This window comes from Phocoena phocoena, chromosome 5, assembly GCF_963924675.1.
Source record: "Phocoena phocoena chromosome 5, mPhoPho1.1, whole genome shotgun sequence".
Classification (NCBI taxonomy): domain Eukaryota; kingdom Metazoa; phylum Chordata; class Mammalia; order Artiodactyla; family Phocoenidae; genus Phocoena; species Phocoena phocoena.
The window spans coordinates 91746042-91766340 of NC_089223.1; the positions used below are offsets into that span (position 1 = coordinate 91746042).

The window sequence follows — 20299 nt, forward strand, 5'->3', positions numbered from 1 at the left end:
GCCTGCTGAGAGGTCATTCAGTTTGGCCCTGGGGCAGAGTGACCAGGGCAGCAAAGTGCTTCCTCACACATACTAGATGCTCATAGAGATTGAGCGCTACTAAAATGAAGATGCTGGGCCAGGAAACTCAATGTGTCATCTCACAACTTAACCAAGAAATATCACCGGGAAAATAGGAGGAGAAGCTGGCAGTGGTCAAGGCGAGGGCAGTTGGGTCGACTCCGATGTGGCGGCAGCACTTAGTGGGGAAGACGTGAGATTGTCATAGGTACCAGTCCCCTGTAATGTTTCTTCCGATTTGGCAGCCTATGAACAATATTGTATTAGTGTCCGCTGCACTGGCCTTAGTTTAGCCATAACATAAAAGTCAAACATTCCAGTTCACCTAATACAATCTCTCATAGCTAGTTTGAGTAAGACAAAGACTGCTAGTGATTTCATTACTTGAACTTAATGTATCAGAAACGTTCCATCAATTACTTATAGCACATTGTATCCAATTTCACATGTAAATTTAGTCTGGTGTTAATGATATGGAACCATGCCTAATGTCGCTATTGTAATACGTAATATTCGTCACAGTAATTGTGATGAATGCTGGTTAAAATTTGGGAAATTAGTTATAATGGCTATATACTATAAGCATGTTGGTAAAAAAATTGTTTTCTTTAAAGACAAACCAATGGTTAAATTAATAAATGTTAAATCAAAATTAAAACTAAGTTATTGTAGTTATGTTTCTCAATTGATTACCTACCTGAAAAGTCTCTAGAAAACAGAAATGATTAGGCAGTGAACATATTTGGGGTAACAATAGCATCTTGGGAGGCACAGCAGAGACCATCCTGATTCTGAGATAAAGGGAAATGGAAGTTTCCTACTTAATTTGCTTAATTCCAAAGGGTAGAGTGAGTAAGACAGGAGGGGCCCTGGATCCAGATATGACTGGATCTAACACCCCTTCACCACCAAGTGGCTGTGAGACCCTGGGCTGAGTAGTTCAACCCTCTGGGCTTAGTGTTCATCTCTGCGAATCATCAGCAAGCAAAGCTACTTCACAGGGTAAAGGAAGGACGACAAAGTGATGTCAGTTAGGGGCTTGGCTGAGTACCCGGCACCAAATATGTCCTCAGTCTTTATTAGATGTTAACCACCGTGGTTTCTACAAGGGAGATTTTTCTAATGAAGCCGGTTAAGAATGACATTGGCCATCTTATTACACAGTGATCTTATAACACTGAAAACATCCAAGCACAGGCCAGATGATTGCTCTGTGATGCTGTGAAAGATTGCTCTGCATCTGATTATAAAACAAGCACTTAATGTGTGTCAATCACTGTCCTAAGTGTGTAAAAATAACATTAACAATAGTAATAGCTACACACAATAACACCAGCTGACCCTTGTTTAGCACTCCTTATGAGTCAGGCATTGGGCTGAATGAATTACATATAGTAACTTGTCATTTTAGCAAATGAGGAAAGAGATTCACAGAAGTTAAGCAACCTGCCCAAGGTCACACAGCTAGAAAGTAGGAGAGCCAGGATTCAAACCCAAGCAGTCTGGCCCAGAATGCATCTCTTAGCAACTGTGCTATCCTGCCGGTGAGGAATATGTAGGTCCCCAGTCCCTCATCTGAAGTCCTTGGAGCCAGCTGAGTTTCTTTCAGAGTCTTGCAGATTTTAGAAACGTAATGCTGTGCCTATACTCTATATTATTTAATGTCTCCTGCAGGGTCTGCAGTATGCTTTAATCAAGGGTGTAACATTTGTTCAGTAAAACTATGATAAACAATAAATATGGCAGAGAGCACTACTGGTCCAATGTCCATGTGCTCTGCTCTATGATCACATGATTAGGCCGTATTCCCAGCCTCTCCTGCAGCTAGGTGGGACCAGGACTGAGTTTTGACCACTGGGAGATTAGTGGAAGTGACCACATCTCCTTCCTCTGTCTTCCCATCTATGGAGACTGTGAGGTTACATATTTCAGTTTGCCTTCCAGCAAAGTAGAAGGCTGGATCTCTGAATGACTACATGGAACAGAACCCCAGCCCCACTCGTATTTCACTGTGTGTGAGTGGTAAATAAGCTTATACTGTGTCAAGCTACTATGATTTGGAAGTATTAAAATAGCTTTTAGTGTCTTCTGATTAACGTGATCGATGGACAGATAATGGATAGTAGATGATAAAGGATAGAGATGATAGATAGATGATAGATAGATAGATAGATAGATAGATATTAGAATACTTTCATGCCATTTCAGTTCAGGTTTTGGCATGAGTTTTGGCACCAAAATTCACCACCTCCCCTGTCTTCCCGGTAAAGGTTTTTCTTTTTCAGTTTACAAAAGAATTTTTGGATGGGGGTGGTAAGTTGCAGATAAAAAATAAAGGACATGTATTACTTGCCACATGTTAGAGATGAGGAATTACAAACTTAGGTTAAGTGACTTGTCCAAAGTCATATAGTTAGTAAATGGAAGAACGAGGATTGAACCTCAGCTCTACCTAAGTCTCTAAAACCTATTGGTTTTAACCAGGGGTCATCAAACTTTTCTGTAAAGGACCAAACTGTAAATATTTTTGGCTTTGCAGGCCATATAGTCTTCATTCTACCACTTCAGTTCTGCTGTTGTAGACAAAAGCAACCACAGACAAATCCGAAATAAGTGACCATGGCTGTGTTTCAATAAAGCTCTATTAACAAAAACACATGGTGGGCCGTATTTGAGCCCTGGACCATAGTTTTCCAACCTCCACTCTTAACCCTCACAATAGATTGCCTCCTGCAGAGGGAGATACTGAGGCACTATGTTTGCTGGAAGACATCTGAGATGGTCTTCTATGATTTGATTACTGAGTATTATCACCAGTGTTTACAATTACCACTCAGTAATTCATCCCACGCACTGATTACTGAATGACCCAACTGCTGACTGCAAAAGCAACCCTGAACTTTTACCACCGTTTCAACAGTTACCTTTTCTAGAATATTACCACCATCAGAGCAGTGCACCCCTCTGAGCACATCCCTAATGGCAAGTTTACTTGAACTGTTGTCTGAAGATGTACTTTTCCTTTGGAACAATTCTGGAATAGCTATCCCTGCTTACTACAGGTAACTGATGATTGACAGCAGGACTGCCGCAGTCCAGAGCTTCAAGAAAACACCATTCACTGACAATTCAATTATGACAGAATGAAATGTGAGTGGTACCCTGGGAGGCATTATAAAGCCCCCAAAATAATCCCTTTGTCATTCACAGTGATGAGAAAAAATGGTTTTTTTCTCCCCAGATATCAATTATGGTTACAGGAAAACTTTCCTTCTAGGATGAGTCATTTTTGTCAAGTTAAATAGCTATTTTCTTTTGAGATGTCAGGCATCAAGGGGAATTATTTAGGCAATGTTACCAATAGGTATAGAATTCCATTTTGTCAGATTAAATCATTAAGTTTTATTATATCTCTCAACACACACACACACACACACACACACACACACACACTTACACATCCTGTCCACATAATTCTCCTCTTCTTTTCTTGTGCCCGTTCCAGGAGCTTTGCTCTTTGGCGAAGTAAAGGGAAAGGTAGCTGAGATGTCCTTTCATTTCGTTCCTGCATTTAACAAATATTTTTTGGACTTCCCTGGTGGGCCAGTGGTTAAGACAACGCGCTTCCACTGCGCGGGTGCGGTTTCGATCCCTGGTCTGGGAACTAAGATCCCATATGCGGCACGGGGCGGCAAAAAATAAATTAAAATATATATATATATATATATATATATATTCAAGGTGCTGGGGATACAACAGTGAACAAAAGACACCAATTTGTCCTTATGGAGCTGACATTCCCCCATTTTCATGACTAATTTTTGTAGAATCCAACAATTCTTGCCACAAAGGTTCTTTAACCTGGGCCTCACCCATGCATTTCTATTGATTCCCAAGGACTGCGGCCATGCTGCATGTGTCCTAGTTTTTGCTTGTCATCCTGTCCTTCTGGCCTGCTCTGTCCTTATAGTCTTGCTGTGGGGTATCCAGCTCCTCCAGCCATGGCTGCCCTTGTCCACATTCCTGTGGCCTCCAAGGGCAAGTTCTTTGAATCCCTCTTATCATACACTGAAATGTTTAATGAAAGTTGGGGTAGCAGATGATTATTACAAGAGAGACAAGAGAAAAAGCATCCAATAAATATCTCTATCTGCTTCAAAAGTCTGAAGGTTAGGTCATCTTTTTTTAAATCATCTTTTAAATAAACTTTTTATTTTAGACCAGTTTTACATTTACAGAAAAACTGCAAAGATAGTACAGAGAGTTCCCATACACCTCGCACCCAGTTTCCTGTTATTCACATCACGCATTAATATGGTAAACTTGTTACAATTAATGGACTAATGTTGATACATTATTATTAACTAAAGTCCATGCTTTATTCCGATTCTCTTAGTTTTTACCAAAAGCCTTTCTTCTGTTCCAGAATTCTATTAGGATCTTACATTACCTTCACTCACCATGTCTCCTTAAGCTCCTTTTGGCTGTGACAGTTTCTCAAATTGTCCTTGTTTTGATAACCTTGACAGTTTTGAGGAGTTTTGGTCAGGTGTTTTGCAGAATGTCCCTCAGTTGGGATTTGTTTGATGTTTTTTCTAATGATTGGAATAGGGATATGTGTTTTGAGGAGGAAGACCACAGAGGTAAGGTGCTTTTATTATTATATAACAAGAGGCTATAGTATCAACATGATTTATGACAGTTTGATGTAAACCTTGATCACCTGGTCGAAGCAGTGCTGGTAATTTCTTTACTGTAAAGTTACTTTTATCCCTCTTTCCAAACCATACTCTTTGGAAGGAAGTTATGCACAGATCACACTTACAGATTGGGAGTTATGCTTCGTCTCCTTAAGGGTAGAGTATACATATAGTTGATTTGGAATTCTTCTGTTCCAAAGAAGAGAAGGATTTGTCTCTTCTCCTCCATTTATGAATGTATTCCACCAGTGATTCATATCGGTGTGGACTAATGGACATATATTTTATACTTGAGTTATAGTTCAATATCTTATCTTTTCCCTTAAATTGTTCCAGCTGGTCCACTGGAAGCTCTTTCAGTTGGCTTCAACATGGCCCCATCATTGTGGTTGTTTATTTTTTTGTTTTGCTTTGTTTCTTTCTTTGCTCATTCCTTACTTTTGGACACTACAAGATGCTCCAGCCTCATCTTCTATTTTTTCTGACCCAGTCCTAGAATTTTTCAGTCTCCTCTTTTAACACTCCAATCTCCAAGGAGGTGCCAGAAATCTCATCTGAAAGAGCACATGCTTGTGAGTCAGAAGGCTCAATCCAAACTCTACCACTTCTAGCTGGGATACCTGGGGCAGGTTCCTCAATCTCTCTGCGCTTGAATTTCCTCAATGTAAAATGGAAATAATGAGGATAGATACCTCACAAGCTCGTTGTCAGATTAAATGATGCATCTTAAGAGTTTAGAAAATGGTCTGGCACAATTACTATGCTCAGTAATGTTACTGATCCTGTATAACAACTGGTCAGTCTCAGAAAACTGGTATCAATGTCTCTCTGTCTCTGTCTCTCTCTCTCTTGCTTACTCTCTTTTCTTCTGTTTCCTGGGCATCTAACTGTTGGGATTCTTCTTCAGCTGATCTTATCTTCTTATCCTGTTCCTAGTCACACATGTATTCACATACTGACTCACTTTCCCTTTTAAAAAGCTAAGGCCATTTTCTAATTCATTTATGCATGTCATTTCATGGCAAGAATTATGAATTCCTGGTACCTCCAAATGTTCTACAAATGTTATTAGTAAAATTGCAATCACTGTGAGTCACTGTTTCATATCACCCTACAATTATGTCCTATAGTATCAGAAAAAAGAGATGTAGCATTTGTTTATATCATACTTTTCTGTGTAACCACAGCCCATTGCTTCAGTTCTAGACAAAATGAGAGCCTGGGCTTTGAGTCAGAGTTCTGGGTTCAGTTTCCAGCTCTAATTCTCATTGGCTGCATCCCTTGCCTCAATCACGTATTTTCTCTGAGCCTCCATCTTTAATATAAGGACGACAATACCTATTCGCTATGGTTATGTGAGGATGACATAAAGTAATGCATAGAAATTGCCTAATACCAAGCCCCACACACATCGATAAACCGTCCTCATTACTACTAATAAATTTCAGTGTTCCCAGAGCCCTTTAACCCAGGAATTCCACATCTTTCCTTAGGAAATAAGTCAGAATGATGGGAAATAGTTGGAGAAAAGTATTTACTACAACGTCATGTACAATAAAGAAAAATTTAAATTAATACACATATATACCAATAAGAAAGAATGGTTAAATAAATTAGAATATATTCATAAGACAAAGCAGTGTTTCACACTCGAGATTGCAATGATTAGCAGGTGGTAAAATTGATTTAGACATTAATGACAAGAGTACTAAAAAATTAATAGAAGAGAAATGGAAATGGACTAATAACTTTAGTTTCTGGTGTATGATTTTGTGTGTGTGTATGTATGTGTGTGTGCTTGCTTAAGTACTAGGCTGCCATTTAAATTGTAATTCTTATTGTGGTTTGGGGTCCAAAGTGTCCAGAATTCATTGTGCTAGTATTATTAGATTAGACCATATGAAACTATCTTATGAAATTCTTGGCAAATATGATAAAAAATATGGGCAATTTCATACGGTTAAACCTACTTTGTAGTTATTTAAATGATGTCACAGTGAATTGTCAGTGATATTGGAAAATGCTTGTAATTTAAGTGATATAAACATAATTTTGTATATAATATATGGCTTGTACTATAAGTATATGCCAAAGTATGCACTAAAAAAGAGTGGGAATATTCAGTGTGAACAGGTGATAGGATTATGTGTGACTGCAACTTTCTTCTATAGTTTTCTGTATTTTTTACCTACATCAAGCATGATATTTACATATACATTTATTATATATTTGTGATTTTATTTATTTATTATTTAATTTTTAATGGCCTTCAGGGAGATCAAACCACTTTCCTCTAGCTTAATGTGGCTGTTTTCATCTTTTAAGATATTAAATTACCTAACTAGAATGGTATATCAATCAAGGTAAGTATTTTATCTCTTTCGCCTGATAAAATTAGGCTACAAATCTTGGAAAATATACATTCTTCTATTTTAGACATGTTGATATCTTTTATTAGTTCCAAACAAATGCAAACTTTAGGTAGTACCTGAAATTGTATCCTTCAGCCACTATGGAAGTTTAACTCCAGTCAAGGGAGGTCATATCAGAGAAAATAAACAACTTTAAAAATGTTCCTAAAAATGTAAAAGCAAGCATAAAGTAAGAAATATACTAAACACATGTATGACTTTCCAGGCCTTACCTGGGTCCAGTCATGTATACCATCCAGATGGTCTCAATAACACATGCTCTCTCAAGGCTGGGTCTTTGATGCAGCTCCTAGTGTGGGAATGGTGGGCAGAATGTATGTAACCAGCACTAAGGCACCAATAAATGCCTGGTCGATAAATAGAGCTAACTATAGAACAAGACTAGGTTATTATAGGGTCATTTCTCTATGCCTTTTTCCTTCTATTGCCTTTATCATAAGATATTAGAAACCAGAATTCAGTACCAATCCCCATCTATCAGTTTTGTACATTAGGGAACAGATGTAACCTTTCACAGACAAAAGTAAGGTGATTGTGAAAAGTACTCTTGAGAGTTGTTTGTTTTTTTTTTAGCCTTGTAACTCCTGCTTGACAGATTTCAATTACCATTCAGAAAAGCATGGAGCAAGAACAGTACAAGATACCTTGAGTCTTTCATTTTCCTTTTGCACAAATAGTTATTTCCTGTTCTGAAATAACTGTTTATTGATATCATCCTGCAAGATGGTATATTAAAAGAGAGAGGCGTGTTCAAGGTTCATAGCTATCTTTCAATGTATGCAGTTTCAGGATACATAGTATTTAAGAGAAAGATGGGAATTAGATGTCAGCTTGTGAATCAGGGTACTTTTGTTCACAAATAATAGAAAATCATACACTAACAAAAACAATATAACTGTATTGGCGAATAAGAAGTCCAGGGGCTTCCCTGGTGGCGCAGTGGTTAAGAATCTGCCTGCCAATGCAGGGGACACGGGTTCGATCCCTGGTCTGGGAAGATCCCACATGCTGCGGAGCAACTAAGCCCACAAGCCACAACTACTGAGCCTGCGCTCTAGAGCCTGCGGGCCACAACTACTGAGCCCATGTGCTACAACTACTGAAGCCCGTGTGCCTAGAGCCCATGCTCCACAACAAGAGAAGCCACTGCAGTAAGAAGCCCGCGCACCGCAACGAAGAGTAGCCCCCACTCACCGCGACTAGAGAAAGCCCATGCGCAGCAACAAAGACCCAATGCAGCCAAAAAGAAATAAATAAAATAAATAAATTTAAAAAAAAAAAGAAAAAAAAGAATAAGAAGTCCAGAGATAGGTCTGGCTGCAACCTAAGAGTGGGCTCCCTCACGGTTACAAGAAGATGCCAGCAGCTCCTGAGCTCCAGGCTTGATTTTTCCCCAGGCAGGAAAGAAAAAGCATCTCTGTCATACCCCTTCCTAGCAGAAGTCCTGAAAATCACTGATGTAGACTGGGTTCAGTTGCAGGCCAACCACAGATCCAATTGCCTTGACCAAAGGAATAAAAGGTGCTTCCTGATTTTGCCCAGGTCATGGCTCCATCACTAGAGCCACAGATGGAGTGCGCTTCCACAGAACTAGATGGAGCACCAAATGGAAACAGGGGCCAACTAGGGAGGCAAACAACAAAAGTCCACACATGACTTTAAATCTCCCATTGTTGCTCTGGCCTATTCTGCTTGGTGATGGGGCCAATGCCAGTGATGATTCTTGCAGGCCAGTGGTTCTCGAAGTGTAATCCCTGGACCAGCAGTATCAGCATCTCCTTGGAATTTATTAGAAATGTAAATTCTTGAGCCACACCCCAGACCTAATGAATCAGGAACTCTGGGGTGGGACCCAGCAAGCTGTTTTAGCAAGCCCTCCAGGTGATTCTGCAGCAGTCTACATCTTGAAAACCAATGCTCTAAGCATATCTTCATGGATATTGTGTCCAGCCTCTCTTTCCAGCTAAAGGCATATAACTATTACTTTGTGATATGAAGTGACAGGTAAGGATTATATTGATAACCATCCACCTCATCTGGCTTTTCAAAATTGTCCAGCAATCCGTCTCTGGTAAGCCTACCTTCCCATGCTCTGCAGTGACTATTTTATACCTTCCAAAAAAGCCAAATCTTACATAGTTTGCAAGTTGTATACTACACAACTCCAAGGAGGGTCATTACCTCTTAATTACAGTATATTATATACTACAGGTTTACCATTTGTTACAACAATTTTCCAGCAGATGGCAGAAAAATATTTTGAGGGAGCTGCAGCTTCCTGTAATTTGCACAAGTCACCTTATTGTCCAGGAGCAGGGCTGTCTCCTTCTCTCTCCTCAAACCTTCAGTTCTTATCCTTTCCACCATGTCCTTCACTCCCAAGCAGACAACACCCATTAAAGGTCTCAGATGAGGATTCGTTCATCTTTCCACCTCTTCTCAGCTGTGGGCATCTGCATGGTGTTCTGCTTCCTTCTGTATTAGCTGAGGAAATGTGCCTCCTCTCTTCCCAGGGCAGACCATCTCCATCTCTCCCACCATCACAGGAGTAGTCCACTTCTCTCTCTCTCTCTCTCTCTCTCTCTCTCTCTCTCTCTCTCTCTCTGTCTTTTTCTCTCTCTCACACACACGCATCTTTACTATTTTCCTCTTTTTAGATTCGTCCCTTCAGTGTTCAAAGTGCTCATCTTCAAAACTCTCTTCTGTGGTCCTGTCCTCCTCTTCAGATATAGCCCTGTCCCTCTGTCTTCACATGCAGCCATGGTTGGTGAATTTTCTAACAGTCTCTATCACTCTTTGCTCCCTCCCCTCCACTGAAGCTTCTCCCTTTAGTCACTGGTGACCTCCACGTTGCTGACTCACTAAGCTCTTTTCATTCCCCAGCAGATTGGTATCAAGATGAACCATCCTTTCCTAGTGAAATGCTTTCTTCTCTTGACCTCTCTTACCTCCTGAGAAACTTATTTTCAAGATTTGTTGCCTGTGTCTCTTTTCTCTGCCTACTAAGGAATTCTTGTGGCCTCCTTTATAACAGCAACAGAAGGATTAAAATACCTAGAAATAAATATAACTAAGAAATGTGAAAGAACAACTTGGAAAAAACAAAAGGCCTTAAAATGTATTAGAGTTTGGTGTGCTGAATAAAGACCCACCAAAAATGTCCACATCTTAATGTCCGGACGTAGGATGTGTTATCTTTCATGGTAAAGGAGGTTTTCTGCAGGTGTGATTAAGGATCTTGAGATGGGGAGATCACCTTGGATTATCTGGATGGGCCCAATGTAATCCCAAGGGTCCCTGTAAGAGGGAGGCAGGAAGATCAGGATAGCAAAGAGGAGATACTACAACAGGAGGTTGGACTACTGTGTTTTGAAGATGGAGGAAAGGGCCACAAGCCAATCAATGCAAGTGGCCTCTAGAAGCTGAAAAAAGCAAGAGAACAAATTCTATCCCTAGATCCACTGGGGAGACTGCAGCTCTGCCTCCAACTTGATTTCAGCCCAGTAAAACCCATTTCAGACTTCTGATTTACAGATCTGGAGGATAATAAACAAGTATTGTTTTAATCCTCCAAATCTGTGGTAGTTTGTTATAGCAGCAAGAGGAAACTAACATACTCAATGACAAAAATGACCTGGACAAGGGAAAGGTTTCTTATTGTCTTGAATAGGAAGACTCATCAACATGTAGTTGTCAGTCCTGCCCAAGTTGATCTGTAAATTTACCTCCAGCTCAATAAACATCCCAATAGGGGTCAGGTGGAATACTTAAATAAGGAAAAATGGAAAGAAAATAGCTGAAAAAGAAGGGTTGAGAGGAAACAGCCCTTACAGCTATTAAAATTATTAAAATGTTTTAATAATTAAAACAATGTAGTAGAGGTGCTTAGATAAACAGATATACTATGAAATAAAACATAAGTTCCAGAAATATAAATACATAAAAGAATTAAGGATATGATAAATCTTGCATCTCAAATCAGTGGGTAACAAATAATATTGTGAAACCAGACAGCTATCTAAAAACATTGGGTAAATTCCAAATGGAATAAAGCTTTAAATGTAAAAACGTAAACCTTAAAAGTACTGGAACAAAAACATGGGAGTATCCTTTTATAACTTCAGAATGGGAGAGGTCTTTTCAATATGACAGATACCAAAAAATATAAAGTAAAAGGCTGACAAAATCTAGAATATAAAGATAAAAAGATGCCTACTTCACAAAAATCAACATAATAAAAATTGAAAGAAATGATAAACTGGGAAACAATACTTGAAGATATATCCCAGACAAGGGCTAATTTCACTAATATGTAAAGAGTTTCTATAAATCAAGACATTTGGAAAAAATGCTCAAATTTATTCATAATAAATACAAATTTTAAGTAATCTAAGAAATATTAACCTTTAAGATTGAAAAAGATAAAAAATTTGATGGCATATAGTATTGACAAGCTATACTATTCTCATATACAGATTTTGAGAGGGAAATTTGGGGGGAAATTTGAAAATAACTATAAAATTTACCAATGTTCAAATCCTTTGACCCAGCAATTCCACTTCTAGGAACTCATCCTACAGATATACTTGTTCAAAATGTAAGTTATGTATGTATAAGGTCACTCTTTGTGGCTTTGTTTTTAATAAGATTGGAAATCTTTAAATATTCATCAATGGGAGATTGGTTAAGTAAACTATGATATATTCATACATATGCAACAGTGAAAAAGATTGGAGTTATTTCCAAGATTTATTGCTAAGTTAAAAATAAAACAAAGTACAGAACAGCCTGTTAGACTATCATTTGTGTAAATAAATATGCCTTACACTTGTATATGCTCAAAAATTCTTTGGAAGTGAATACAAGAAGCTACTAACGCCAGTTGTCTAGGGGAAAGAAATAGGGTGACTAGGGTCCAAGAATGGGAGGCATACTTTTTATCAGTAATCTTATATATTTTAAAATTTTGAACTACATGAATGTCACCCATTTAAAAAAAAAAAGCATTTAAAGAAATTAAGACAGGAAAACAATTACAAAACGTTGGAATGTAAAAATGTAGAGAGAATACAAATTCACCCAGAGGCCACTTCTGCATTTCCCTTTGTTACAGGGAAGAACAAAATCTGACTACATGTTGGATCTGTTTCTTTTACTTTAGCCTTTGCTTCCCCGTCGCTTTTGTTCACTAAAAGGATACTGCCTATACATAATGGCCTGCCTTGGGGAACACTGCCCCTCCGCCTGAATGGTAAACCAAAGTGCCTTTGTTCAGGGAAGCATCCTGACCCTGTCCACCTGTGAATGGCTGCAAGAAAAGAAGAAATTAACACATCCCCTCCCTGAGGCTGGCCATTCAGGAGATATTTGCAAGACTCATGGCCTTTTTACTTTACTTCCTCACCTCCTCCCTCTCTCTGTTCTATAAAAGAAACTGGCATCCAGACCCTGATAAGATGGTCTTTCTGAGACACTAGTCTGCCATCTTCTCGGTCTGCTGGCTTTCCGAATAAAGTCATATTCCTTGCCTCAACACCTCATCTCAAGATTTACTGGCCTGTCCTGCGGGGAGCAGAGAAAGCTTGGACTTGGTAACACCTCCTGCTCTTTCATTCCTACCTAACTACAGATTGTCAGTTCTATGTGAGATCAGAATTCACCATATTGTAATGTTAACCCCGCCTACAGAACAACAAACATATATGAATTTGATCAAGTTAATCTGGTTTGCCTGCCGTTCAGTCATATCAGCCTAACAGTGATACTGACTGAGGTTTCCATTTACTTGAACAAACACATAGCTGATGCACTTGCCAGACACTGTTATAAACAGCTTAACTCTTTTAATCCTCATAAAAAATTTAAGAAGTAGATACTAACATATCCCTTCTACAGATATGAAAATAGAGGCAAAAGGATGGTAAGTTGTCTGAGGACAGAGCTATCAGATGAAACAGATGGAATTTGAATTCAGGCAGCCTGGCTTTCAGCTCCATTCTCTTAACTTCTGCCCCCATGCATATTATAACTTGATTTCTAAATAAAGCCTTCAATTGGCCTATATCTTAAGGACAGCCCATATCTCTTGTTAGCAGATCTTGTTCATGGGAACTGTGTTATGTGTGTGCTTGTATTTTTAAAGTTACAATGTTATTAGATTATTTTCAGTAAAAGAATTGTGTGCACTTGTAGTGGAAAGTAATACCACTTATACACATGCGTCTTGTTGTTGGGGTGTCTGTTCTGACACAATTTCCAGTTCCAAGGTTGATTTAAGTCACAGTTTCCAATTAGAAAGTAAGAATATTAAACCTAAGGAGTGGTTTATGCCCACAAAAAATCTCTGGAAAAAAAGGTAATCAGGAACACATGGACCATTTTGCTATAAATAAATGGTTCAAAATCCAGAGGGTTGTAACCCTTGCTTCCATCATTGGACAGAGAATTACATTAGAGTTTGTGTTTTACTTTTCTTTTTTAGAAATGTTGTATCAAATTATATTTTTATTTTTATTTTTTAGGATTTCATCAAGGGTCTTTCCATTTTGCTCCGGGGGACAGTACAAGAAAAACTCAACTGGGCATTTAATTTGTATGACATAAATAAAGATGGCTACATCACTAAAGAAGTAAGAAATGCCTCACCAACACAGCTAGCCTTCAGACTATTTTCATATTTTCACTTCAAAATGTTAAACAATCACAATTATTATTTTAGAATCACTTTTTCAGGAAGTCTAAAATATTTTCTGTAGTGCTGGGGAAATATTCTGATGAAAAATTTGGAATGCTAGAAATAGTTTATGGTTAGTCTTCAAAGTAAATATAAAACATAGAAGGAGGGCTTCCCTGGTGACACAGTGGTTGAGAGTCCACCTGCCGATGCAGGGGACACGAGTTTGTGCCCCGGTCTGGGAAGATCTCACGTGCCATGGAGCGGCTAGGCCCATGAGCCATGGCCGCTGAGCCTGTGCGTCCAGAGCCTGTGCTCCGCAATAGAAGAGGCCACAACAGTGAGAGGCCCGTGTACCACAGGGAAAAAAAAAAAAAAAAAACATAGAAGGATTACATCCTGATCTCCTAATAGCATTTTAATGAATACTGTACATGGAATAAAGACAGTAGTTGGAATCAAATAGGAAGGAAATATATCCACACGTTAGAATATTTGGCCTGTAACCTTTTTTCTATCATATAATGTGGTCCGTATGGAAACAGATGCAATTTTAAAATCGTGTGGATTATGTAGTGACCTGTACTGTGTGGGAGATGACCTGATGTGATAGCGGAGCCCCAAATAAACTCTCACGTGGGCTATCTAAAAAAGAAGCCTCACAGACCAAATTCAGATGCTCATATCAAGTGGTTTAATAAATTAATTTAAAACACAGCAAGAAGCAAGGGGGGCGGGATGGGGTAAGATAACAAATTTAGGATGGAGTGGAGGTAGGGTTGAAAGACCACATTACCTGAAGCCTGGATGTGGTTCAATGTCCATATGTCCTCTTTCTCTCACTAGCTTTCCCCCGAGTTGAGTTTTGAGCATTGGGCTCTTCAAATAGAAGGTATCTTGGGCCAATGACATCAACTTGCTCTATTGAAGACACAGGGACAAGTTCACCTGACCACAGTTACAATGTGACAATTAACCTGATCAATGGCCGTGGGTTTTATTTGTTGAGCAGAAGACACATGGGGCCAGATGGGTCTCACAAATGGGTGGCTGAATTAGGACCTCATGAGTATTAAGTATTCAGGTATATCGAGCATATCTCCTGGATACTTAGTGTCTCTTGTATATTTAGTACAAAATAAACATTTAGTACTCAGGTGCCTCCAGGATATTAGGTATCTCTTGGTCCTTTGATCCCTTTCTATCCCTTTCTATGTTTAACATAAACATGCTGTTCTTACCATTTACACCCAACACATCACATGAATTCTATGTCAAACAAACTTCTATGCTCAAAACATCTTAAAGGCCTTCATGTAAAATTTACAAACTACAAACTGCTTTATCATTTAAAATGGAATTGAATACTCTCAGAAATAAATATATATTACATCCATATTATCAGCTTAATCCATACTCTTCTGTGGAAACTTCGATATGAAGGAAACAAGTGTAAACAATAAATCTGAATGTCTAGGTTAACTAGATATTATTTTCACTAAGATTGAAACTTACAAATCAAAAACTAGATTTTAATTAAAAAAATTAAAATTTCGAAGTGTTTCCATGGTCATATTTTGACTAATATACATGTGTGACTTTAGTTAAAGCCACAGTAGGAAAAACACAATGAAAACCCTAATGAGCTTTGAGACTTATCAGTTTTAGTATAATTCTCATGATGTGGAGTTTATTTTATTGTCAATAAACAGAAATTGATAGTCAACATATAAAATATATAATAACTCAATAAAGCAAAGATAGCCAATGTGAAGTCTACAGAAGTCCAAACATTAAACCAGAATGTTTCTTTCCTGATCATGTTAGATACATGGGAATTTCATTCATTTTGAAACCAAGATCCGACTTGATTCTTACATTCTGATTCTGCTGCTTTTAAGGCATAAGGCCATTGGCTTTTCCTCTGGGACAACCAAGACATTTAATGAAGAATCAAAGAAAAATAAAAAATTTGAAATTGAGTCGGGATAATCTGTCAAAGCTTCTCGGTGTGGTTTATTTTCACATTGCATGAGGCTTCATGTGACTGCCTTTTCCTTTTCAGGAAATGCTTGATATAATGAAAGCGATATACGATATGATGGGTAAATGCACATATCCTGTCCTCAAAGAAGATGCTCCCAGACAACACGTTGAAACATTTTTCCAGGTAGGAATGCAATAGAAGTCAAAGAGGAAGGGAAATTAAGAGCAAATTTCCTGATGCTTGCAAAGCATCATGATGATTCAAAAGAATGTAAAGGAAAATAATTTTTACTGAAAGAGACAAAACTATAGAATATTTACCATCATACTAATTTAGTAATTTTGGTTTTGAATTTATCATAATATTGATAACTCCACTTATTGAACACTCACCATATCCTGGCTAGAACACCAGGCAATTGCCATGTCTCACATGTTTTGGGGTGTTTGTTTTCATTCATTTCTCACAAGCTCCTATGAGGTTATTTATAAATCCTCATTAGCCCCATCTCACGGATGAGAAAACCAAGGCTCTGAAAGTTTCAGCAAGTTGCCTGACGTCTGTCATAGCTGGAGGGCAGGACTTTACTAGAACAGAGTGACTCTAGATCTGTACCACATTCTATTGAAAAGGCCACAGCCTAAAATCAGTCAGCCACGATTCTTATCACTAAGAAGCTACTAGTTTGTGCTCTGAAGCAGTTCCTCCCCATAAAATAAGCAGCTGGGCTTTCTTTTCATCAGCTTCAGCTCGTTCAGTTCAGTGTGAGGGTATCAAGGGGTAAGTGTGAGCAAATTTTTTCGTTCTTTTCTTCCTGAACAGAAAATGGACAAAAATAAAGATGGAGTCGTTACCATAGATGAATTCATCGAAAGTTGCCAAAAAGTAAGTAACGATAGTAAAGGAACTATCCCTTTTGCTTCCTTAACAGCTGAACTTAGTCCTGCCAGCCAGCCACCATGAACTGAGCAAAGTATAAAGATCATATGCCTAAGATCACCACTTCCACATAGCTGAGATGAATAAGCCTACCACCCTGAAAACAATCACCAATTTGCACATTCAGTTCATCAGCATTTATTGTCTATCCCAAGGCAGGCTATGAGGGAAGCCCTGGAGAGATGAAGCTTGCACATGTGTGTTTTTGCTCTTCAGATTCTTTAGAATATTCATCACTGAGGATAAAACATATGTGAGACTTGAATTGTTCTTTCCCCAGAACTAGCATATAACATGTAACTTGTCTACCATATCCTCCATAGATTTAGAATTCCAGTACAGCCAAGAGTGTATCACTGGCCAAACTTATATCCGATTTCTAAGAGAAACATCATTGCTTCAATGTATGTGGACAACAGATGTCTTTGGCTGAACCAGTAATGGTCTTCAGTCACAAAATTAAACAGCAGAAAATTCTCCCTGAGGAAAAGTCCATGTGGTTCTCCACCATCTGGTGGCAGACCAGTATTAGCATACCTAGAGTTGACTTGACGTGGGTAGAATCACGATTAAGAATTTTTAAAATAATTATGGAGACAGGACTTCCCTGGTGGTGCAGTGGTTGAGAGTCCGCCTGCCGATGCAGGGGACACGGGTTTGTGCCCCGGTCCGGGAAGATCCCAATGCTGCGGAGCGGCTGGGCCTGTGAGCCATGGCCACTGAGCCTGCGCGTCCAGAGCCTGTGCTCCGCAACAGGAGAGGCCACAACAGTGAGAGGCCCGCATGCCGCAAAAAAAAAAAAAAAAAAGAAAAAAAAAAATTATGGAGATGAAGTTTGCAGGTGCTTTAGTTTTTCTCATTATTTTCAAGTTGATATACTTTCCCTTTCCTGATGCCTGCCTTTTTCTCAACTCACATTTCAGTGTGACAGTCTTTGAACGAACTTAGTGATATCAACCTACTTAACGGTGGTATTGTTACTTGGCATCTGGTAGTGGAAGTCATCATTAGTTCTGCTACCATTTTCCACTGCTATAAACAGTCACAATCTCCAAGTGCCCCTATCCTGCCCTAAGTCTGTCCCCCTAAGTTTCTAAGGAACATGCTAAACTGCAGACACTGGGCAATGGTTTCTCACAAACAATCCTTTCTCTGGCATTGAGAGACCATTCATTTTTAAAGGTTCCCAAAGTCCACACAGATTTAGCCCTAACAGACTCAGAAAGAGAGGTGTAATTACTGCAAACCTGTTTCCTAAACCCCAACCTCCAGTCTTTATGAAGTTGGCTCTTAGCTCACACACAAACCCTGTATCCTTCCCTGTGTACAAGTCTCTGTGATTTGGCGGGTGGTTACCTAAAATGCCACAGTTTGCATTGCTCGCTTTGATTATGCTCTGCGCCTCTCCAGTTTCCATGCTGGCATTCTATTAATAATTTGAGAAATAGCCCCTCTTAACACCAAGTCAGAGTTAAATAAACTGTTTAAAGCCTAGTAGACTCAACAAAATGGGCTCTCCATACTTATCTGTGTGGAAAATGGGTAGAAGAGTATTTACATTTGCAGACCCCTAGTATCTGAACATTTGGCATAGGCGTTGGTGGAGGGTGGCAGTACTTAGAGGCAAAACAGTGCACTTTCCTTTGCCGATATGGTGAACTTAATTCCACGTTTTCTCCCTTACAGGATGAAAACATCATGCGCTCCATGCAGCTCTTTGAAAATGTGATCTAACTTGTCGAATGCATCCTCAATCAGACAAATGTGAACGATTCTATCACACAAAGTTGGAGCTACCACTTTTAGCATAGATTGTTCAGCTTTACACTGAGGCATATTATGCAAACAAGCTTTGTTTTAATATAAAGCAATCCCCAAAAGATTTGAGTTTTCCATTTATAAATAATTTGCATCCTTTTCACAATGCCACTGAGTTCATGGGATGTTCTAAGTCAGTTCATACCCTGTGAATATTCAAAAGTAACAGGATCTGGCATACAGTTTTATTGATTCTTTAGCCATGGGATTATTGAGGCTTTCACAGTATCGGTGATTTTAAAGTATCTGTGTTTTTTGCTATTCATTTGTATGTATTCAGCCCCAGGATTTTAAATGGTTTTCTGAAATACTGGCAGCTGCACTTAATTTCCAGATATTAGTTTTCATGTTTGTATGCTGTAATTCCATTTATACTTCAAGTAAACAAAACAAGGTTACTACAATTGGAAAAAAACAAACGAACAAACACATAGTCCCAGTTTCTCTGGATTTGCTTCCTTCTGTTTGTTAAAGACAGACATTCATTTACCTGGCATTTTTTTATAACATGAAACAAGTCAGTTTATCACCAGATGTCAGCATATGCCTAATAAAGCTTATTTAATAAGCATTTCTTAATTTTTTCATAATACATATTACAGCCAAGGCCTACATGATGTATGTAATTTTGGATTTGTTCAATCCTACAGGTTGACTATTATGTCACTAAGTGGAAGTCCAAGAAGGTGTGAAACAAAGCGAGGATGTCCACAGGCTTAGCAAAGGGTCAGGACATCTGTCATCCAGTACGTGGCAATGCTTAGCAACAAGTAATCCTTAACTGCATTCAAGGCCTATTCCATCCTCTTTCCTGACTCCCTCATGGCACCGTTACATTAGATGCCATTTAGGGACAAACAAACAAACCTTTGCTACCCTAATGCCTACCAGGAACAAACAGCAAGCAGCATTCACTTTGAAAGCACCAGTGATTCCATTATATCGAGAACTATAATATCAAAATTTAATAGAAAAGGAATGTAAGTGCTAAACAACTCATCTGGATTGTATTATGATTTAGCTCATCATAAAACTCCAATAATTCAGATTATTTTTAATGATCTTAAGCCAAAATTGTAAAGTTGCCACAATATTACTAAAGATACACACATCTTCCCTGTTTTGCAGAAATATCACAAAGAAAGACCAAGAGGCTAGAGTAGGAGGAAATTTGCAACTGTCTTTGCAACAATAAATCAGGTATCTATTCTGGTGTAGAGATAGGATGTTGAAAGCTGCCCTGCTATCACCAGTGTAGAAATTAAGAGTAGTACAATACATGTACACTGAACTTGGCCATCACGTGTTTGTGTAAATTCAATGTGCACATTTTGTATTTCAAAAAGAAAAAATAAAAGCAAATAAAATGTTTATAACTCTACTGTCTATGTTACAGGTCTTTATTGATAAATTTTATAATTACTAGATTAAAAACGTTACATTTTTCTTATGGCATTTTTCTAAAAGGTAGAGATCTCGGTCTTTGGGTGGAGCTAAGTGCAAGGATAGAGGAGTCAGGGCAAGGCCAGTGGGCAGGCAGGCCTGTGAGTGGATGCGACCTGAGGATGTGACTAGACACCTGAGGACAGAGTGTGCCAGCCAGGGGACCAGGAATGATAGGAGCTCTGAGGGAGGAGAAGCATTTCTGCTGTTAACACTCTTCAGAAACCCCTCATATTTTAAGTTACAT

The 20299-nt window shown here is 38.7% G+C and overlaps 1 protein-coding gene across 3 annotated transcripts in view; it reads left to right on the forward strand.

Annotated features, from left to right (window-relative positions):
- The window catches only part of KCNIP4 (potassium voltage-gated channel interacting protein 4), a 1210338-nt gene extending 1190347 nt beyond the window's left edge, over positions 1 to 19991 (forward strand). For 2 of the 3 annotated variants that reach the window (XM_065878087.1, XM_065878088.1), the window contains exons 5-8: positions 13714 to 13821; positions 15931 to 16035; positions 16675 to 16737; positions 18478 to 18525. In XM_065878087.1, the coding sequence (XP_065734159.1) occupies positions 13714 to 13821; positions 15931 to 16035; positions 16675 to 16737; positions 18478 to 18525 (324 nt within the window). Of the gene's footprint in view, positions 1 to 13713; positions 13822 to 15930; positions 16036 to 16674; positions 16738 to 18477 lie in introns of all 3 variants that reach the window. The other variant, XM_065878086.1, reaches the window with a different exon arrangement.
- The last annotated feature ends 308 nt before the right edge of the window (positions 19992 to 20299 follow it).